The sequence below is a fragment of the Anolis carolinensis genome, chromosome 3 (genome assembly GCF_035594765.1).
Source record: "Anolis carolinensis isolate JA03-04 chromosome 3, rAnoCar3.1.pri, whole genome shotgun sequence".
Classification (NCBI taxonomy): Eukaryota; Metazoa; Chordata; class Lepidosauria; order Squamata; family Dactyloidae; genus Anolis; species Anolis carolinensis.
In genome coordinates, this window is record NC_085843.1 from 281537765 (window position 1) to 281561467 (window position 23703).

The 23703-nt window shown below is 42.8% G+C and overlaps 1 protein-coding gene across 2 annotated transcripts in view; it reads right to left on the reverse strand.

The window, feature by feature from the left end:
* dis3l2 (DIS3 like 3'-5' exoribonuclease 2) overlaps positions 1-23703 on the reverse strand; it is a 242595-nt gene that overhangs the window by 106858 nt on the left and 112034 nt on the right. For both annotated transcript variants that reach the window (XM_008117855.3, XM_008117854.3), the window contains exons 8-10: positions 18777-18868; positions 16839-17086; positions 10786-10959 (exon numbers count right to left, since the gene is read on the reverse strand). In XM_008117855.3, coding sequence (XP_008116062.2) covers positions 10786-10959; positions 16839-17086; positions 18777-18868 — 514 coding nt within the window. The remainder of the gene's footprint in view (positions 1-10785; positions 10960-16838; positions 17087-18776; positions 18869-23703) is intronic.

Genomic DNA, 23703 nt, shown 5'->3' on the forward strand with positions numbered 1-23703 from the left:
AAACAAAACAGAGCTTCTTAACCCCCTCCCCAATTGAAGTTACGATTTGCTTCCAAGACCAACATCCCCTAATGTTAACTATATTACTTTCATTATTTACCAAAGTGGATTGCACAGATCTACGTTTACTTGGCATTAGTTGTACTGCTTTTGAAATACTACAACTGATGGTCTGCTCCAATTTTCACTCAGCCCTCGGGTGATACGTATTGATGTTATTATTATCATTTATTTATATTGTACCATTAATGTGCAATCATTCCCCCATATTTGCGGATTTGATTTTTACGGATTTGATCAAAATATTCTCTCTAGTAAAAGGTGAAAGATGTATATGATCTGGAGAGAAAACAAGAGTTTATTCACAGATTTGTTTACTGTAGGTCCTCCAAGACAATTCTGTGATCAACTTCTGATGGAGAACACTTCTCTGGGAAAATCCCTAGATCTTCTGGTGGGATTCTGTGGTCACCTTCAATGGAAGGTAACAATAGAGTTGTTCTGGAGGCCCAAAAGATTCTTAGAGAAGTGTTCCATCGAGTTAACAGTGTTTTTTTAGTCATACTTTCACAGGGATCCTGTGTTTCTAAAACCCACAAATATGGAAGACTGATTCCATGCATCTGAGGAAGCAGATTTTGATGGACTTGTGCTATCAACTGTGCTCTATCAACTAGTGCCTAAGATGCTACAAGATCCATTTGCAACCTGATATTCCAGACTAAACTGACTATGTCTTTGAATCCTACCTGAAAGACAGTTTGGTACAGACAGTTGGGAATAAGAGATGGGATGGAATCTGGGAATCATAGAGCTTGATGGGCCATCTAGTCCAACCCTTGGTCAATGCACATTCACCAACAAGAGCATCCCCAGCAGAGAGCGGTCCTACCTCTTTCGGATGACATCAACCTCTCTAGGCAATTGGTTCCAATCCTGAACTGCTGTCTCTCAAGAAGCTCCTTCTAATATTCAATTGAGATCTGCCCTCCTATAAACCGTGAGACATAGTCCTACCCTCTGGGACAAATCAGGCCTGCATCCTCTTCTCTGTTGACAGCCTTTGGGGCATTTAGAACACTTTTTAGTCTTCTCTTCACCATGCTGAACATAGCCAGGTCCTTCAAGTTTTCCTCATATGTTTTGTTCTCCCTATCTCCTATCAGCCTCATTGCCCTGCTCCAACTTGCCTTCGTTCTTCTTAAAATGTGGGGTCCAGAACTGAACCCAGTTCTCCAAATGAGGTCTGAATGGTCACAGAGTGTTGTGGAGCTATTACCTCCTTCCGATTAGAAATTATACTTCTATTAATGCAAGCTAAAATGCTGTGGCATCACACTGCTGTCTCATGTTCACATTTTGATCCATAGTAATCCCAAGACCCAATGTAGCATCACTGAGCCAGATATCCACCATCTTATACTTGTGCGTTTGGCCTTTTTGGCCTTAATGTATAATTTTTCATTTGTATGGAACAATATACCTCAACCAGTTACTGCAGACTGGATTTTGTAAAACTTAATTGCATCCAAGCAGCATGGTGTCCTCTTGTGCTAGATTACAAACTATCTTACATCTTTCCTGCCTCCAAATCCTATGAAGTGGGCAAAGGGTGACCATGTTTAAGTGTCAACATAAAATGTAGGATGGCATCCTGGATATGGTGCCAAATTTCCTCTGTTGCCCCATTCTCCAAGATGCTAGTTAATAATATTCTGTGCATTTCTCTCCAGCCCACCCACTGGACTTATGAAAATGGTTCTGGACAACCAAAGTGATATTTCAATTTGAAACATAGGCCTGTATCCTGAAAATACCATTTTGAGGATGTAGTGCATAAGGGAGATATCATGTAAATAAAAACAAAAAAAACCAATGATGTTGAGTAGGCAACTTGAACCAAGAGCCGTTTTTCCCCTGGCCAACTACTTTTTTCTTGCAGACAGAATATAAAATGTAATTTTTATAAGGTCATTACATTTCAGGAACAACAGTCAGCTGTCAGAGGAGAGACCTCAATTACCGCCTTTTGTTTATCCACATTCAGATTTTGTGGGTCTCACTGAAACTTTAATGAGGCATATCCATGACATTTAACTGTAAAGAATGAGTGACTACATGTCTAGACACCTACATCTTTAAGCCGGTCTCATTTCTCCTCTCGTTGAGAGCAGACACAAGTGGTTGTGGCCCATTGGGAATTCTTCCCAGGAACTAGCTTCCCATGTGCCTCTTTTCCCTAAACTAATGGACTGGCCTTTTAAAATTAGGTGGGAATGTATTTTTAGGTCCTGGGGTTTCTACAGAATCACCTCGAGGACCTCACTGAGCTCCTTCTTGGAACTAAAGTCAACCAGACACATCTGAGATCTGGAAGTCAGCCACCTTTCCTTGGGAACAGGCCGTCTGCTGTAGCGACTAAAACAAAAAAAACCCTTTGCAGTTTCTTCATATTAAGAAAATCTCACAGAAGAAAGGCATGGTCCAAGAATTCTTATGCATCTTTCAGAGAACCAAGGCATGGTCATCTGATTGCACTGAAGACACCCAGAAGAGCTGGAAAAGGTGGAGGAATGCATCGAGTTAAAGAGATGGATAGAGCACTTCCTACAAGAATAATAACAATAACAATAACAACAACAACAACTTTATTTATATCCCGCCCCATCTCCCCCGAGGGGACTCGGAGCAACTTACAAGACAAAAACAATGCAAAAAAAGAACATTAAAAATCTAATATTTGGAACTTCTCAGAAGAGTAAGCTGGAAAGTTGGGTGCAGGTTTGAAATTTAATAAGCAGAGGGAAAGGTGTTGGAGGGGGTTTTGTCTTTCTCACAATTCGAGAATTTAGAAAAGAAAGGGGAGACTAACAACTCCTTTCAGACCGATTTATTTCAGCATAATGTCGAATCTAATGAAGTGGGCGGTCAAATGTTTAAGCATGACTATCAAGTCTGCTCTTAACCTTCTCTGCTCCAGGCTAAGCATATCCAGCTCTCTAATCTACTCCTCATAGGGATTCACGGCTTCCAGGCCTTTGACCATTTGGATTAACCTCCTCTGGATGCCATTCCCTTCCATTTTGTCAATATCTTTCTTGAATTGTGGTGCCCAGAGCCGTGAAAAGTATCATTCCAGGAGAGGTTTGATCAAAGCATAATACAAGATGGACCCTATTTGAAATCACTGTATTTCAGCAATCATGAACTTTAGAGGGAATTAATTAACACCCTACTTTGATCCTGTATGGGACCCAGTCAATAAACTCATTGATGATGAGATCTTCAGTTACAGTCGAGATGTTTTTGTTTCACTCCCAGTACCAGAAGCAGTCAAGCCATTGTGTAACTGAATGCCAGACTGGACAGGCTCTTGGCTTGATCCAGTAGTGACTCTTACGTTCACTACGTCTATTTCATCAAGACTGCTGTGATGAAACATAGACCACAACAAATGGTTCAAGATTTAAGCCTAGCATGATCACTTAACACAAACATGCAATGTAGGTAGACTCATGGTGACCTAACTATCTGATTATTCAGTACAGTACTTAACTAGGAAAGCACAGTATGTTCTCTGGCTACAATTCTTCAGTTGGCGGGCTAACTGACTGGCATTTCCTGGGGGACCAATTTGATTCAAAGGCTGTCCGTTGGCTAATCCATCCCCTAAGATCCAAGTTCCTTACAGAGGGAGAAGGAATAAGAAAGAGGCCAGACAAGCACTGATAAATGAAGTTTTAGCATCATCAGGCCATCTGAAATGCCCAATAGACATAATGAAAGAATCTGGTTCTTCCATTGTTTCAGCTGCAGTAATGAGATTTCTGAGCCACTGTGATCCGGTTATGCACCCACTCTCACTCTTATTTAGGAAACCTGTTTGCGTCATGTCATGTAACCTTTAAGAGAAAGCCTCAAGTGCAGGCAACTCTGAAGCATCCTTCCCCCCTGGGCTGATCCAGGCGTTCTTCTACATGGTTTCTGTATTTGCAAGTCTTCTGCTTCATCTCCTTTGGGAACCAGATGAGGCATGGTTTCCAAGTTGCCCTTTTGCATCAGAGTTCAGAAACTCTGCTAGATTTGGTTCCAGGTTGTAAAGTAAGCACCATCACTGAGGGATCGGAATAAGCAAGAATAGCTTATTAAAACCAGCACCAAGGGAATTGGATATTACTAAATTAGACGGAACTAACTTATTGCAATTATTTGACGTCAACCACAAACATAATTTCTAACCCTTGCCCGAGGTCTTTTATGAAGAAACAGAGATTGGAAGAAGTGTTTTCAAAGCTCTGACCAGAAGGAGTGTAACCCAGACTTGGGAGCTAGATAAAACATTAATTAAAAACACATACATCTAGTTTACAGTGAATCAGACCATTAGGCCGACTAACTGTAAATATTCAACACTTTACACTCAGTATGAGGGGCTTCTGGGTTTCTACCCCTATCTTCTCCAGTCCTATTTGGTGACGCCAAGCATTTGGACCTGGGACCTTCCACGGGCAGGGCTCTGTCCTTTCTTGGCCATAGAGAGAGACCTCATCCCCATTTAGTCAAATAATCCTTTCCAAACCCATCCCAGTGTCTCACGATCCCTTGCTCTGCCTTTTCCACTGACCAACGGAAGCAAGTCCTCAATCTGAATGAGACTCATTAACCTGCAGTATGGCACACCTCTTTCAGACAACAAGCTCCAGCCACCAGGAACCCAGCTTGCCATCCGTGCTGCTGTTCCTCACTTATCAGTTCCCTACATATTACTACGCATCCTGTTCTAGGAATGCAGGCTTTGTTGTTGAGGTAAGAATAATCATGATGTGACAAGCTACTTGACAATTAACTGATCACCTATCTGCCTAGGAGACCTGTATGCACCTGGAGTCATTCATGGGTCTTCCCTTCCAACTCTCCAAACGCCTGCTGCATGTGTCCCTCCACTCACTCATTCTGTCAGCCAATAAGCCATAAAGTTTATTATGAACACTACTAATCCTCACACCTAACAGCACCATTCTTTCAGAATGACAGAAATTTACTTGGCAAGCAGTGTCAGGAAGCATAGACCATCCTGTTGCCCAGGGATTCCAGTTACAAACAGTGCTAAAGGCAGCACATCCATGTCTAGAACAGAACAAGGGTGAGGCAAGGCTTCCTGCTCCCAGCTTGCTCTGACGAAACCAAGAAGGCTACAGTTCTTGTTGAAGCATCTCCCTTTCACAGGGGTATATAGTCATACAATGCTAGACCTTGGGATTCACAAAGAATTTCAGCACAAACCACCATGATCAGCATCCTATCTTGTCTAAATCAGCCATGGGCAAACTATGGGAGCTGAAGTCCAAAACACCTGGAGTTCCGAAGTTTGCCCATTCCTGGTCTAAATGCACAAGACACAAAGACCTTTTTCACTTTGTGCATGAATGTGGAACAAACATCTCCTATGCATGCCTATGAAAGCTGGTGAAGAAACCTGGAAGGAAAAGAATAAACTCATCTGAAATGCAATGCTAGAGGAAGCGTTATATGGATACAACAAAGTGTCTATAAGACTATTATGTAGGTCCAAGGGCAAACAAAGTCTGAACTCTCCCCAGGTGGCAAAACAACTCAACTGACACAATTGCACTTTGGATCATTCAGCAGATAGTATGACACTTGAGAAAATATCATAATGCTTGATAAAGTGGGAGTGTATAGATATTTCAAAAGATACCAAAGTCAGAAGTATCTATATCCTATTATTTCTAATATCTAGGTATGGGTGTAAAGTCCAGACAGTGAAGGAAGCTGACAAACAGAAAATCTATGCCCTTGAAATGTAGTGCTGGAAATGAATTCTATGGAAGAACTGCTAGAAAGGCAATTAAATAAATCCAAGAGCAAATCAGTCCGAAACTCTAACTAGAATCCAATTTGACTGAACAGAGTCCATTATACTTTGGACACTTCAGGAGATTAAAAAGATAAAAAGAAAAGAGGGAGAGCGAACTGATTCAAACAAGGAAGCTACAACTATAAAGTCTGCTGGCCCTGATGATTTCTCCTGGAGGTCTCTCATTCTGAAGTCAGTTTATCCAGAATAGAAATTTATAGTTTTCCTGGGCTTGCTGGGTTAGAACAATAATGAGCGAAAGAGGATACGGCCAAGGCTTATAGTGGTAGTGGGCAAAGTGTGGTGCCCCAGGCCCCAATGTGTGACCCCTGAAATCATCCAAACCCCCAGAACCCCAAAATTGTCTTTAAATTATGTTGTGGGAAGAGGATTTCTACCCCCCAAACCCCACCCAAAATGGGTCAAAACTGCTGGGAAACACATTGTTTTGCCCGCACCCGGAGTCTCCTACATCTTCCCCAAATCCTTTGAAAATGTAAAAAAGAAAAATCACAGAATAAACCTGGAAATGATGTGGTGGTGCTTGTCCTAATCACAATGGAAAGCCAAGGTTGAAACAGTCAAAGGTCAAGGAAGCCAACAAGTCCTTTTGGGGTTGAGCCTGAAGAATTACTATACTAGTCCAATGTCAAATCCACAAAGGCACAAGTAGGTTTTGGAAATCACGTCAAAATGGATCAGTTGTCCTCAGCAGAGAAACCTCCTGTAACTCCTGTAATAGCTCCTGGTTCAACTTCTCAGCTTCTTTTTGATTAAGTAGCATTTCTCATAAAGATGGCGTGACTTCCAGAGCCTCTCCTTTTGCTGGCGTCTACCTATCAACATATGTATTTTGTCCTGAACTTGCTGGGAGAGGCCAATTTCCATTTCAGCCACTGGAACTTGCAAAGTCTCTGAGGTCGGTGGCTACTGGGAGTTGTTTGCTTCAAGTTCAGTCACTGGCAGTTGCACCTGCTCATCTTCCTCACTGTCTGAGCAGGGCATGATAGCATTCAGGTCACAGTGGGCACATTGGTGACTCCTGTCAGAGGTGTAGGAGCAAAAAAAAGCTCCCCAGAGCCTCTGCGGTTGCCCACCCCATTCTCCCCAGACCCCCATTTATATGAAAACAATATTAGAACTCAGTGAGTATCATCTTCTGAATTATGAAGGATTCAGGACTGAGAGAAGGAGTCCATTCTTCACCCAGCTCATGGTGTAATGGCAACCTAATAGTTACTTGTGAAGAGCAATTGGTTGTCGTTGAGTTACTTTCAAAAACCAACTACTGTGGTTGCTGCTGTAGTTACAAGAAAGTTACTCTCCTTTACTGTTTCTCAAAAATCATAATTCGTTGCTCAAACCAGTACACCACATTGTTTCTCTATCATCCCTATACTACAAACAATACAGGGAGAGAGATAAGGCTGAGAGAGAGAGGCATGTGCAAGGATACGTCAGCGAGTTTGCAGCCAGCTCCCAAACCTAAACCATTCAGCAATTGAGCCTGAATCTGCCTTCCTTTGAAACCCCTCTTCAAATCAAACCCCCTTTGACTGGATGCCTCTCAAAAGAAAAAAAGAAAGAAAAGCTCCTCCAAACTGCAGGGGGGGTCTCCTTGAAAATCCCCATATATAAAAGCAACATTTAATTAACTCTAACTGCAGGGGTGCAGCAGGCTCATTAAATACCCAACACCAATTTTAATAGAACTTCTGGTCTCCATTCTCTCTGGCGACGACACTGATTTATTCACCTATTTGTTTGTTTGTTCTGGGTGCAGCTTTCCGTGCTCCAAGAAAGGCACCCATAACGGTTGAGGAGCTGCTTCAGGACGACTCTGAGCAGGCCTTTCGGCTTCCAATGGCACTCCATCCCTGGGATCCTTCAGAATTCCTTTCCGCAACACCCTTTTACCACACTTGGTATTTTTAGCTCATTGTTTTCTATTTTGGCAGCTGAGAAATAGCAGTTTGTAATTCTAGCTCCAGTTTCATATTCCTTCTTAAAAGTGAATACAACATCCTGTTTATAATAATAAAATCACTAGTTGGCAGGATGACACTGGATGGAAAAAAGAAAGAGGGAAAGGGGGAAGAATTTGAAAAAAGAAGGGAGGAGAGAGGAGGAGAGACAGAGATGGAGAAAGCAACTGGAAAATTGAGTGCTAGCAGATTTTGATGCCAAGTTTCACATTTGCAACGGTCCAGAGGAGGTCACCAGTCTTTTGCTCGCAAGTGAAGATGGGGAAGTGAGAAAGATCTGCCTTGTTAGACAGCAAAAGAAAGAACTTTGCCCTTTTCAGGAAAAATGATTTGAGGTTTTTTCCCACAGTCATTCCCACAATAGGAGACATGGAAAAGGCAGCACAGCTCAACCCAGAATGACCCTTTAATCTCTGTCTCTCTCCAGGATTTGGGGTTTTCTTTTCCCTGCGCTCTGGGAGGACTTTCCTGGCTGGGTTACTGATCCCAATTCAGCAGCAGGAGAAACCAAAAGATATGAATGAAATTAAAAACATTTGGAAGAAAATGCTGATGCTGCCTGAGACTTTCTCAGGTTTGCTTTACGTTTCCTTCTCTGGCGTCACTCCTGCAACCATTGCTGGAATTCAGCATCTTAACATTTCCATTCATCCTCTTTGCTTTCCACCTGAACTGGGCAATAAGAGGCAATGGATTAATTCAGGCCGGAGAAAGGAAGAGGCTCTGTGCTCCGTGATTATGGCTCCTGCCTCCACACGCCTCTAGTCCTCCTCGTGCTTTCTAAAACCACAAATGCAAATATGACCCTTTCCACTTTCACTTCCACTGGCTTTGTTTGATTGCAAAATATGGGCTCTAAACAACCAGATCAGAAGTAATCATGAAATTTGTGATTTTTTTTTCATTTCCCCTACTTTTTTCCATGTTCTTGAATGTAAGAGTCCCTGAAGAAGAAAAAGCCAACAAATTAGTTTCTATCCACCTTGAAAAAATAGGGGAAATAATGGATGCCAGTTATAGAAGACAATTTTATAGAGTCAATGTTATGAAGAAATCATGAGACACAAAGTGTATGCTTCCCTCATGTAGCAGTAGCAAAATAACAAGTGGAGCATCCCTTATTTGAAACGCTTGGGATTCATTTCAGGCGCAGGAAGGTATTTTTTAAAACCAAAAGTAATCTGAAAGTGACTTCTGGTCAAGTCCTGCTTTGAAAAATGGCCCTTCCTATGCTCATAATGGCCTGGGGAGACAAAACCATGGCAAAATGACCCCTTCAGATGGGCATTAGGGGTGGCAGCAAGGAGTGCAGATCCTCTGGCGCCCATAGTTGGCAACCAGTACCTTAAGTGCAGTGATGACCCCACTGTTTCCTCCCAAGCACTTCATTTCTGGAAGCGATGGCAAAGCTAAATAAATGACAAAACCATGGAGTTGGAAGAGACCACAAGGGCCATCCAGTCCAATCCTCAGCCATGCAGGAAAAGCACAATCAAAGCATTTTCTTATACAGAAGTATGCAGAACTGGACACTGGTAATTCCAGATGAGATCTGATCAAGGGGCAATAGAGAGGAACTGTGACTTCCCTCAATCTCAACACTATACTCTTGTTGACACAGCCTAGAATCACATTGGGATTTTGAGCTACCGCATCACATTGTTAGCTCATACTCAGCTTGTGATCTACTAAGATGCATAAATCCCTTTCAAGCCAGGTTTCCCCATCCTATATCTGTGTTTCAGTTTTACTGCATGATCCTGTCTTCTGGGTTATTAGCTGTCCTTCCCAATTTGGTGTCATCTGCAGATTTGATCAGCATGCCTTCTATTCCATTGCCCAAGTCACAGATAAAGAGGTTAATAGCCCTGAAAGGCCCAGGACAAACCCCTGTGGCCCCCACACGAGTCACTTCTCACCAGGAGGAAGAAGAGAAGCCATTGGAAAGAACCCTTGAGATCTGGCCAGTCAACCGATTCCCAATCCACCTAACAGTAGCATTGTATAGTCCTCCTCTCTTAGAATAGTTACCTTCTGGAGACAACAAAAATTCATGCTGACTGGTAGAATCAGGGAACTATAATTCCCTGATTCCATTGCTGGCACACCCCAGCATTGTTTTCCCTTGTGCAGTGGCACAGACAAGAAAGGCAAAGGGGGAGGAATCCCTGATGCATACATACACACACACCCCACATATCCTCTAGCAAAGCCACAAGGCCTGGAGAAGCTGGTGGGAGGGGGGTCTGTAGTCCTAAGCAGCACAGCCAATACTTGTGGCCCCCATCGGTGACCTTTGATGTAATCCATCAACACTTTATTAGTGCAGTGCTTCCGCAGTATTATGAAGCAAAAGAACGTCTAGACTGCCAATGGTTTTCACTGCGAAAAGCCCGCGGTCCACGAAAGCTCACAAGCAGATTGGAGATTTCCAAGACTTTCAATAATCCTGGCTATATTTCTTTCCTTCGTAAATAGGAGGAAAGGCATATGTCATAAAAATGTGTTCTGAAAAGCTGACAGCTTTATTCTCCTACGTGCCCAATGAAAGGAATCCACGCCACAAGGAAGCCTCCTACTGTCACGGTTGCAGCAAAAGCCATTAAAAAGGTACTGCCTGAACCCCTCCGAAGCCCAGCATTCCAAAATACTGCAATATTTCATACACTGTGGGGGGAAAATAAAATAAAAATAAAAAAGAGACGATGAGGTTCCCAAGATTGAGTTGTCTGCTCAGCTATGTATGCTGTCCTCACAAGTCCTTTGAAGATAAGCGGCCAAAAGGCAAAAGGGCAGCTCCGCTCCAAGCCAGAAGGGAGGACAAATGGGTCCCCTTCCCAAAGAATCCCCCACAGTGTATTCACCTTCCCAAGACAAGTCAGGTAGGGGAAGGGAGCAGCAGGAAAAATAGTTGGAACTTACCTTAGGTCTCTTCTTTTGGCCAATTCCTCAGGAGGGATGACCCAGGGGAGGTTCTGGGGGAGACACCGCAGGACCTCTGGAGCAAAGTCAGAGAAATCTACCCCGTACTCTGTCAGGATGCCTTCAGTTTCCGGCTCAATTTCACCAGCCTGCCCAAGACTTTGGGCCAACTGCCTGCGGAAAGTGGAAAAGAAGTGTACGTTCCTTTGAGCCGTTTTTACAAGATACTTTACAGTCCCTGATGGAAATGGAGGTGGGTGGGTGGGCTGTGGTTATTGAGCCAGAGAGGAGAGAGAGAGAGAGAGAGAGAGAGAGCAGGGCTTATGAGGAGGATGTGATTTTCAGAGGTCTGCACAAAGCACAATGCCATGGAGAGGGGCAGAGGGTGGCCCAACGTGGACTTTGCTCACATTTCAGGTGATAATTTTGCAGATCCGTGTTCACTTATTTTAGTAACAACTGTGAACATATAGAATCATAGAGCTGGAGGAGACGCCGGGGCCACCCAGTCCAGCCCCATTCTGCCATGCAGAAAGACATGGTCAAAACACTCTTGACAGATGGCCATCCAAGCCTCTGTTTCAAAACATTAAGAATGAGACTCCACCACATTCCCAGGAAGCATATTCCACTGCCAAGCAGCTCTTACCAGCACAAGGCTCTTCTTAATGTTTAGGTGGAATTTCTTTTTCTGTCATTTGAATCCAACTGTTGCAGTTGGAGAGTGTGTTTGTAGTACTAGAGCAAGGGGCTTTAGGCTGGGTTCTGCCCTCTCCCCGCAAAATCATGAACTCCCCCAAAACTGTACTTCTAATCACTAAGTACTGAAGAAAAGGGAGGGATGGAGGGGAAAATTTTTGGAAGCATCACTGGCCACTGCCTTCCATGGTCCCTGAACCTGTCACAGTTTCCTACCTCCCATTATACAGGGAGAAGGGGAGCACACTGCAGTGAACATAGAATCAGGTCTGCATATGAACAACTCACATTGCTTAGTAAGAAAGCCTGTATGGAGCACATGTCAACATGGCTTCATACCTCCTACCTACCTGTTGTGACAGCGTAACAACAAAAGACAGTCACTGGGAAAACTGGGTTTTTCTTGGGTGCAGAGGTATTATCCTCCTTTCTAAAAATGTCACAAACCCAAGGCGTTTTTTGCATTTGAGTAGAGCCCAGGAATGCCTCCCAGACTCCTTTGGATTGGCTCCAAGTCCAATGTAGATGTGGCTTTTTCTTTTCACTTGAGGAGATTGGTGTAACCCACAGATGATTCTGGGGTCCAAAAATTGCTCTCAGACCTGTCCAACACTTTCCCAGCCCAGCTTAGGGACATCCAAAGCATATAGACATATAATTTTAGCATATGCACACTGTAGCATCTTCTTTTCTCTCATTGTGGCTCATCTAAGTGTGGTACACTTCTCTATTCCCAGCACAAGGAAGATGAACTACAGATCACAAATAATATGTGGTTCATATTCAAAGGCAAATTGTTCTGCCGGATTACTCAGCATTGTACCTGGAAACTTCCTTGTTTCCTGTAACCTTTTCCTTCATTGTCTGTCTCAGAGATTTCCCCAAGAAGTTAATGACAAAGCAATTTTCTTTTTACATGACTCATGATTATCATCATCCAAAACATATTCAATTTTCTCCAAGAATCAGTCATAATCTGGCCCACCTGCCTTTTTTCTACTACTCCTGAATTAGACCTGCAGGAGTTCCTTATCCTGGCCTCCTCTCTTTCTAATGGCTCCATTGTTTGTGAGCATTTCCACACCTCTGAAAGAACATGCCAGAGTCCACCAAAAATGGAATAGGGCCAGGAGATGGATCTCCTGGATGTACCAGGGGAGCTGGAGCCATTTTCCCCTGGCAGGTTTTAATCAGTCAGCTAGCTAGCAAATCAGCATGGATTGGTGGAACTGGTTCAAAACTCTGTAGGGAAGGGAACTGGATGAGGAGGAAGTCAGAAAAAGAGCAGGAAAGAAGAAAGAAGACTTGAAAGGAGAGCATCTCAGAGAGGCTCAGCTGACTTGCTCGTAATCACCTTTTGAGGCTAGGAGGCCTTGCAATAACTCTGCCACCACCATCCAGTTTCTCTACAAAGAAAAGGGCAGCCCAAGGAAGACAAGCATGAGACTTTAGAAGTTGTTTCAGTGGAAAGACTCACAGAAACCTTGCAGTCCTGAAATCACTCTTCCCAGTCCCTGCTTTATGCTTGGAAACAACTTTCCAAAAAAAGAATGAGGACACCTCATTCATATTCTCTTTTATATACACAAACATACCCCTCAATCTTTAAGTAAGTATAGAAACCTGACTTTAGTTTGTTAAACCACCTTACTCCCTCCTTTTTCAAAGTGATCCTGCCTTGTCCTTCCCTCCCCTCCTCTATTCTGCAAAACTAATCTCCAAAATACTAGGGACATTGATGGTATGCTACATAACGTGAACAAGAAAGTTCAAGAAACTGAGGAGAAGCATGAAGAAGCCTACAACCTACACTTACTTTACCTTTACTCATAGCCATCAGAAGGATCAAATGGTAGGCACCACCACTGGCTGCTGATTTCAGTAACGTTTGCACTAAAACAAAGACTATGGATTTGTGATGTTGGTATTATTTTCCCTATCAGAGATGACCACTTGAAGCAGTTTACAAGTTTTTTTTTTCTTTTTTGATGGCACAAAGACTGGAAACTGCAGTTGCCCAATGATTTTGCTTCATCCTCTTCAGCTAATGTAATACAACAGTAATATCTGGCTATAGAGAACTGTGAGAGGAGATATGGGGCACATGAAAAGATTGATCAGGGCAAGAGGAAGAGAGAAAGCAACAATATTTTGCCTCCCCCCATGGTCCATTCTGCAGAAATATCTTATTTCAGACGAAAACTGTGTAAGAATTAGCCTTCAGACTAAAACCTCCCTCACCCGCAGCCTCCATGGGCAGACTGACTGAGGATGATGAGGCTGTAGCCCAACACTTCTAAAAGATGTCAACTTGAAGGAGGCTGCTGAGTGGTTTTGTGGCCTCTCTCAGCTAAGTCGGAAACCATTCAAGTCTCTGGGGTGGATTTATCCACTTGCTGTGCAAGAATATATGAATATTAACTGATGCTGGCCTTCGCTTGCTCCTCCAGTTGCCAAAATGCCTGCAGTGACTTTGTGATGTGGCCAAACCTGGCTGGCTAATCCGCACGGTGACTTCACTGTGTTACATGGGGAGGGAATTACCCAGGTAATTAATCCAGGAAGGGGGAGAGAAATGGGGCCAAACCAATAACAGAGGAGAAGGGAAACAAGGGAAGGGGAGTACTGCTGTATTTAGTTTCTCCATAAATGTTCTTGTGCTTCCAGAATGGCTAATTTCTGACACAAAATCAACACTGGAAGACATACAGAGCTCAGACTGACTTACAATACACTCTGTCAGTTGCATATGGCTGTACACTCTGTAACTAAGAAGAGAGTGTACTGAACAATGGGACCTGACCAGGCCGGGTGATTTATTGCATTGGGTTGTGAGCTGCTGAATCACATTGTTGCACTGGTTGAAAAAGAGTATATGTGAAAGGGATTCTAGGCAGCATTAATAAAAGTATAATTCAGGCATCCTCAAACTCTGGTCCTCCAGCTGTTTGGGCCGCCAACTCCCAGAATTCCTGACCATTGAACAAGCTGGCTAGGGCTTCTAGGAGCTGAGGGCCCAAACAGCTGGAAGGCCAGTGTTTGAGGAGGCATGGTATAATGTTTCTACATCGAAGGAAGTAATAATACCACTCTCTTCCACTTTGGTCAAACATCACCTGGAATACTGTGTCTGGTTCCAGGCACCAAAATTCAAGATGGATATGAACAAGCTGGAAAGTGTCCAGAGAAGGGAAACCAAAATGATCAAAGGTATGAAAGCCATGAATCCCCCTGAGAAGCAGCTTAGGGATCTGGGGGTGTTTAGTTTGGAGAAAAGAAGGCAATGAGGAGATATGAGAGCCATGCATAAATATTGGAAATGATGTCACATTGAGGACAGGGTCACATTGAGGAAGGGTCAACCGTGTCTTCTGCTGCTTTAGAATTACAGGAAAAAATATTCCACCTAAACACTAGGAAGAACTTCCTAAACATAAGATCTGTTTGGCAGTGGAATATGCTGCTGCCTGGGAGTCCAGTGGGGTCTCTTTCTTTGGAGTTTTTGAAAGAGAGATTGGATTGACATCTGTTGGGAGGTCTTTGATCATGTCTTCCTGCATGGAAAACTGAGGTTGGATTGGATGGCCCTCTCTTCCAACACTATGATTGGTTTTGGTCTTTGAAAACTGAGCTTAATGAATGATGTCCAGGAGATTCAAGAAAGCCATTCTACCTCTGCATCCAAATTAGCCCAAGACCCCACAGCCAATCATGTACACCTGTCAAAGGCTTTCCATGACACTACTCCACCTTTCTATCTATGGGTCATGTGCTGCCTAAGGATGTTCACAGTCAACCCAGCTAATGAAAGAGCTGTAACAAGAAATACTGAGATTAAGTTTGATTGTATGAGCACCTCCATACAAATCACTCTAACTCAGAGGTGTCAAACTTGTGACCCTCCAGATGTTTGGACTTCCAACTCCCAGAAGTTCTAGGCAGGTTATCCAATGGCCAGAAGTTTTGGGAATTGAAGTCCCAAACACCTGGAAGGCCACAAGTTTGACATCACTGCTATAACTAGCCCATTCCTTTTGCCCTGGATGTAAGATGGAAACATTAGGCTTTCAAGCGAGAAAATGACAAATTGAAGAATATTATTTAGGCCTTTATAAACTAATAGAAAACTTGTAACCTGATCTCAAATAGGCATTCGTGCAATTCAATCATCAAACATTTAACTTGTTCTCAAAAGATCACCCAACTTAACTAAGCAACAAAACCATTCTGGAGCAGCCATTGGGTAAGAACACCCCACCTTTTTAGGTTTGTAATTCCTTGGGACACATACACACTAACACTGGCTATCAATCCTTAAACCCACCACTCACACACCTAAGAGATGCTTAAAATATGGAGAACATACTCAGCTACTCCCTGCTGGAGGACATTACTAGTCACCAAACTTCAGTTTAAAGTCTTATCTTCTAACTGATGTGCTAGAACTAATTCAGAGTGCCATAACATAATCCAGCCCTTCAGATATTAGACTCATAGAATCATAGGGGTGGAAGAGACCTCGTGGGCCATCCAATCCAAACCCCTGCCAAGTTGTTGGGTTTCAATTTTCAGCTGCCCTAAGACTGCTCAGCAAGGATGAAAAACACCTGAAAGACCTATCTCCACATGTGTGTCTCCACACACCACTTTTTCCTCCTCTGATATTTTCTAGCCCTTTGCACAGAAAGCAAACGGAGACAAACCTGATAAGTTGACCACTCCGTCTGGTTCATCAAGGAAACACCTTTCCGTTGACCACCAGATGGCACCCAAGGGTCACACAAGTCAGCCCCCACCCCTAGAAACACACACCTGAGACAGAACAAGGTTTCCCTCACACCGGGACAAGCTGGTGTTGTAATGGGTACCTGATTGAAACACAGAGCCCCTCTACCTTCAATGCATCTCCTAAAGTAGATGGTGACACCATGAAAGGACACACAGACAAATACCAGCCCCAAATTTCCAACTCGGTTGGAAAAAAGGAAATGAATGGTTCCACATCAAATAAGACAAAAGCCGCTTCTTGTCAAAAAAAGCCTTGTTTACAAGGGAGAGAAACTCCAGAGACGTTCCTTGTTAGCAGGCTGGGCTGATCTTCCCCAAGATGATACAATTAAAAGCAAACTACATGTAAAGCAAGGGCATTTCATAGGCACAGTTGCATACCACAGCAGATTTCATGGGAAGTCTCCTTGAAACCAACCCAATCTGATGACAATGCATTGGTTACGGTGTGTGAATATCACAACCTTTTCTGTTCCCACAAGGTGAGCAGAAGAAAAATCAGCAATAACTTCACTGTGGAGTCACAAAGTCTGAAGCCCCTCATTCTGCCCCCAGCAACCACATACCCGAAGGCAAAATTGCTGTCCTCTCTCCAGTCCACGATACGGCAGATGAAGAGAGTGTTTGCATAGTCCTCGGGCCTGGTGGCAAAATCGGGTGGGCAGTCAGCCAAGGCCACGTACGCACGAGGCACTCTGTGGTCCACGGGTGAAAACATGGCGCACTTCTTGAACCGTTCGCTGTTGCGGTCAGTCAAGAGCCGGATGAAGCCCGTTGCAACCCTGGAATGCTTCTTCTCCAAGATGTAGACCACCTGGAAGAGCCATAAAAGTCACAATTGAGTGCCTTAAAGCATTTCACACAAGTGAGCAAGAAAGTAAAACTTGGGATGCTTTCTACATTCACATAATGCATGGGCTCCATGTGAATACTCTAGAGAGGCAAGAAGTTGCCTCTTAGTCTAGGTCAGTGGTTCTCAACCTGTGGGTCCCCAGGTGTTTTGGCCTACAACTCCCAGAAACCCCAGCCAGTTTACCAGCTGTTAGGATTTCTGGAAAATGAAGGCCAAAACATCTGGGAACCCACAGGTTGAGAACCACTGATCTAGGTTAAAAAAAAAAGATGCTAATTTTGGTTCAGATGCAACGTTTTGCATGGAGAGAAGGTGGTTGTGAAACAGGGTCCAATGGTGCAGCTTGGAAGATCTTTATCCAACAGCAGAAAATCTGGGATTCACCTGAAGTTGGACTGCAAATCCCTGCAGACTTGGCCAGAAAAATCAATGGTAAGGCATGTCAAGAGTTGAAGGCCAACTACCAGTTTGATTCCCACTGCTGCTCTGGAAAGTCAGGGTTGTAACATACATTCAGAGAAACACCCAGTCCCCCTTTCAAATTCTACACCAAACCCTTCCAATGGTGTATCTACGCTGAAGAATTAACACAGCTTGACACCACTCTAACTGACATGGCATAATGCTATGGATTCCTGGGAGCTGTATTTTATAAGATCTTTAGCCTTCTCTGCCAAAGAGTGCTGGTGCCTCACCAAACTACAGTTCCCATGATCCTATAGCACCTAACTTCGGCAGTTAAAGTGGTGTCAAACTGCATTAATTTCACAATGAAGATGCACCCCAAGAGACTGGGTATAAACAAAGTTATCAGGATGGAAAGATTGGGGCATTGGTATTTGGCAAACCAAGAAATAAAATGGGGCTGACAAAACAACCAAAAGTCTTCTTCCTCAGGACGATCAAATGTATTTTTTCTAGCCAGCCCCCACTTTTTGTTTCTGAAGCACAAGGCTCTATACTTGGGACTGAATCAATCAAGTTGCCTGACTGATTGATTGATAGTATTTGTATTCTGCTTTCTCTCTGTCAAGGAGACACAAAGCAGTTTTAAATCAACTCAGACCACTGGTCTCTTTCAACGTTCAGTTAGTCAAGCATGCAGAAACAAAGCTGATGAGTTTGACAGGCATTCCTTCCCAACCAATTATTATCAATGCTCTCTTTTCAAATTGATTTGGTTGTGTTTTCTTGCATGGCAGAATGGGGTTGGACTAGATAGCCCTTGGGGTCTCCCAACTTTAGAATTCCAAGATTCATTCTATGCTATGGTCAGGGACCTGAGCTGCCTTCATACTGCAATTGTGTTGTCTTACTGAACTACAAGCCCTTTGTGATGGCCCAGCTGTAGGACTAGAGAGAACAACCGATGTCACAGGGTACCTCAAGACCATGAAGGATGTGCGGAGTTATATGGCCATCTGTTGGGAGTGCTTTGATTGTGTTTTCTTGCATGGCAAAATGGGGTGGGACTGGATGGCCCTTGGGGTCTTTTCTAATTCTATGATTTTAATGTTTTCTTGAGCAGCTTGCAGCTGCAAGTGTCATAAAAAGTTTGAAAGAAAAATGGGTTTACAAAAGAATGTGGGACTCAACTACATTTGGGGGATGGAAGTGAGAATGTGCCCTCTTTAATGACACAGGATACTACCTTGGCAGTCTTCTGAATCTGGTCTGGATCATTCGTCTTAGAGGCGTTATCTTGCTTCCCAGGGCAGGTGCCGCAAGCCTCCGGATCCTTCCCTGTGGGACACACAGGCATAAATAATACACTCTGCAAACGCTCCAAGATCCTTTCCTCCCTCGTTTCGGACTTTTCCTGTCCCCTTTTGGCATTCCCAAGGACCAGTTTGAGCACTGGCCCAGGCAGAAAGCAGCAAAAACCATAGTGTCAGAATGACCGTGGAACAAATCGCAGCCTTTCAGAATCCCCTCCAGGCCGCAATAGGGAACAGATATATGGTCAACTTCCATTGTGCACATCTGCTAAAATCAAAATAAAGCCCAAAATTTACAAGAACATCCACGGCAGCCATAATAAACAAAATGGTGGAAAACACACTCTATTTATTAAATGCAAATTAAAGTGTTTGAATTTCCTGGCATTTCTTACATTGGGGTCACTCCGCTTTTCGCATTACATAAATAGTTCCCCTTTAAATACTCCCAATCATTAAAATATTTAATTTCCTTTAAAGAATGTTATGCTAGGTTATAAAATGCATATTTTTCCTAGAAACCTAAACCGCACCTTGCAAGAAGATAGCCTTCAACCAGGGCCCAGCTGCTCTTTTTAAAAAGGCTCAGGGAAAATAGTCATACACTCGAAGGAAAGGGAGAAATGAATATTCCTTGCGGAAAACAGCAAGATGTAAGCCAAGAGACCACTAACATTTGCATGTTACACCAGGTTTAGGGATGCTAAGCTCAACAGACAGCCGATTTACTGTCACCGAGACACATTTCCCCGCTACAATCAGCCTCCTCACTTTGCAGACGGTATGGCTGGCATTCAAACCAGTGAAAATAAAGTTTGCTGTGGGGTGAAACCTGGATTTCACAATTATGGGTACTATTAAATAGCAAACAGCTTCAAAAGAGTCTTCATGTGCCATTCATTGGGGGGAGGTGCTCTAATGGGATGATAACCAGAAGAAGGAAGTTAATCTAGTCTCAGGTTAAAGGGGAAATGGTTGTCCATTTTTATTTATTTCAAGGACAAATGTGAAGCGAACAATGTAGGTAATAACATGAGCCAAGATGCCCAAAACAAACAAGATCTGTCCTGTTCTGGGCACCACAATTCAAGATGAATTGGAGGCTTTTAAACAGAGGCTGGATGGCCATGTATTGGGGGTAGTTTGTGTTTTTCCTGCATGGCAGAAGGGGGCCGGACTGGATGGCCCATGTGGTCTCTTCCATCTCTATGATTGCATGATTCTAAGTTGGACCGTGTCCACCAAAATGGTCATGAGTTTGGAAACCATGAATCCGTCTGAGAAGCGCCATAGGGAGCTGAGCATGTTTACCTTGGAAAAGAAAAGGCGGAGATAAGGACATGGGAGACATGTTTAAATATTTGAAAGGATGTCCTATTTTGAATAGGAAGCAAGTATGTTTTCTGCTGCTCTGGAGACTAGGGCACAATGGAGCAATGCATTCAAACTCCAGGAAAAGAGACTCCACCTAAACATTAGGAAGAACTCCATGATGGCAAGAGCTGTTCAACAGCAGAATATGCTGCTGCCTAGTAGTCTGACAGTATCTCCTTCTTTGGAGGTTTTAAACAGAGGCTGGATGATTGTGTATTCCTAGATGGCAGAATGGGACTGGAGTGGATGTGATTCTATGAAAAACTGCAGGGAAAAGCCCACGCAAAATGGCTATCTATAACCTAATGTGTTCTGCTGCTGAGAATCCCAGTGGTAAGATCTCTCATGGCCTTGCAACCCTTTCCTTTTGAGCAGCTTATACTGATGTTGTATTATAGATCTCCAGTGATTTCCCATCCAGGCCATTTGCTCAGGCAAACTCTGGCAGAAGCACTATATCCCATGCCTTTCAGTGGTTTCCTCAGAACTGAAGAGAGATCCATTCAACTGGACAATGGCAACATTTGCACTCAAATCTCTCTGACTCTAAACCTGTGAGCTTCATCTCTGGGACAATGCTAGCAGAGTAATGAAGGAGAGCATTCAAGAATGTGTGTAAATCAACTGCTCAGACAGTTTCATCTTGGTATGTCTGGTTAGTAAGATTCACAGAGCCAAGTACTGCAAATATTGTACTGGATACCCCTGTGGGGCCTGGTGAACTATTTCCACAATCCAAAGCTATTGCATAGATATATTCTAACTTGCACAGATGCATATATGTATACTTTCCAAGCATGATACAAGAACACACCCCCTCATGCATGTACCAACAGAATACATAATTATTTTAAAAGGCTAAAAACATATGAATAGTGGTTTACTAATGTTTAGACTATAGATTATTTACATGCAAAACAAATCAATCTACATATATAAAAGGGTAATGAAATTTCGGCCTAGGACAAAACAACAAAACTACACATCCCAGAAACACTAAACTTGGCAACACAACCCCTCATCCATGCCTCTACGTTCATACAACAAAAAGCTCCAGCTACTCCAGAAAACAGCCAGGCTTTGAGACTGCAAGGCTATTCACTGCTATTCCATCTGGCCAACAAAGGATTCCCATAAGCCACAGCAACGTGTGGCCGGGCAAAGCTAGTATAATATAAAAGTGCAACATTATAAAGCAATATAAAAGTACTACATAAAAATTGGTACTTGGATTTTGATTACAAAAAATAATACCAATAAAATACAGTGTAATACATGAAATCCTAAATGTTAGAGTTAACATAGAATCCTGCTCATTATATGCGGAACCAAAATCAATTCTTATCTCTCCACTTTGCTTAACTCTCCATTTTGAGCCAAGGGATAGACATTCTTGGACTATTTCAATGTCTTCAACATCCAGTTTAAAGTTATGTACGTGATCATTTGTCTTGTAAATGTTCACTTGGAATCTTGCCTTAGCGTTTTCTTCCCTGCTTATGATCAATAGACATTTCAAGTCTAATTCTAACAATGAGTAAAAAAAAAATCTATCTCCTGTGGGATGCCATTTCTATGTTAAAAACATATTACAGAATTTTTTAAAGTTTAAAAGATAGAGTACAGGTGTTAAAATAGTTTTTAAATGATCATTAAGTGTGCACATCAGGGTGTATACAATTGCTTGCACCACAGAGATTGCAAGTATGGTGACAAGAACATTCTGAGATCAGACACCTGCTAAAGCAGTGGTTCTCAACCTGTGGCTCCCCAGATTTTTGGCCTACAATTCCCAGAAATCCCAGCCAGTTTACCAGCTGTTAGGATTTCTGGGAGGTGAAGCCCAAAATCTGGGGACCAACAGGTTGAGAACCACTGTGCTAAAGGGATGAAACGCCTGGCTTGAACCCTGAAGGGCCCCATTGTGGATGGCCAGAGAAGGTAATGCAGCCTTCATGTTAATAGATTTAAGGCAACCAATGGAGCCATTGGTAACCCTTCTGGCATACAAAACCATTGCCTTTCACCTGGCTCTTCAGTTTATAGCCCTTGGCAAGCAGATTTCCCAGTGGAATCACTGGGCCTGAATATCCACTAGCAAAGTATCCCTTTGCCCATCCATCAGACCCAAAAAAAATCTGTGCGTATGACTGCATAGAGCTGTCCTTAGCCCCAGGGTGGAAAGAGAACTGCTATCAACCTACATGGTCATTTAGGGATCAGCTTGAAGCCTTTCGATCTCTAAAGCAGTTGTAACAAAGTCCCCGAGTAATAAGACATTTTTTGAAAAGTCCAGGAGAGGAGCCGCCACCCACTGCTTCACTCTCCACCATGAAAAAGTTCAGGTAAGTTTTTTTTAAAAAAGAATTGACTCTATTTGTCCACTTGAGTCACACATTTATACCACAGAATTGAACTACACTTCATTTTGCATGTCTTTCAAATTGGTCTTCGAGTTATCTTTTAATTGTTTTTCTGCCTGCATTATTTTTTTCTCTTGTAGAAAGCAAGAAGCATGGATGACCCAGAATACCTGTCTCAAGTTATTAATATTAACAACAGTAGAAACAACTCAGTATTATAATTCACATTAATGCCTTTGCTCCTTTCTTCACCAGTACCTAGAAATGGAATTTTGTTTGTAATCACAATAAGAAAGAGTTTCTCCTTTTGGGCTATAATACTATATCAAGTTATTAAAATGCAAATTCATCCTAGCCTCACTTTAGGAATTTGGTTGTTTTTTGTACACATGGATTGATTGCTCAAGGCTCAACTGACATAAACTTTGTTCCATGCAGAAAACAATTAAAATATTGTGTATACATTACCTTCAGGCTATGTTTCTAAGGAGTATATGAAACATACATGAATTTCATGTCTATACTTGGGAACCATCTCCACAATATCTTATTATGTGCATAGACAAATACGGGTTTTTCAAAATCTGAAAGAATTTGAAATTCAAACCATTTCAGAAAAGGGATACTCAACCTGTACTAGGCTAGAAGCTACGAGAGTTGAATGAAAAGTAATGCCTCCACCTTCGTTACTTGGGTTTGGATGGGAATTTTTCAATAAATCAAACGCAGAAATAATCCTTAGAATGTGCTCTTTAGCTACCGCTATTCACTTATCCACATAATCACCAGACAATTGGATACATTTCTGCCAACGATGAACAAGTTTTCTGAAGCTGTCATTGAAGAAGTCGACACTCTGTTTCCGCAACCAGCATCTCACAGTCCCCATCGTGCACAGATCTTCCAATAGTCAAGCAAAGCGATAATGTGACCCACACGTTCTTGTGAAATGCCGATATGCTTGACATTTCTCTCTGAGTGATACGACGATTGTCCTGAATCCATCTGTCAACCTTTTGCTTGTGAAACTCGGTGGTTGCTGTCACAGGACGTCCAACTCTTTGTTTGCCATGCAAGTCAGATGTTCCCACCTCAATATCTTTAAACTTACTCACCCAACGAT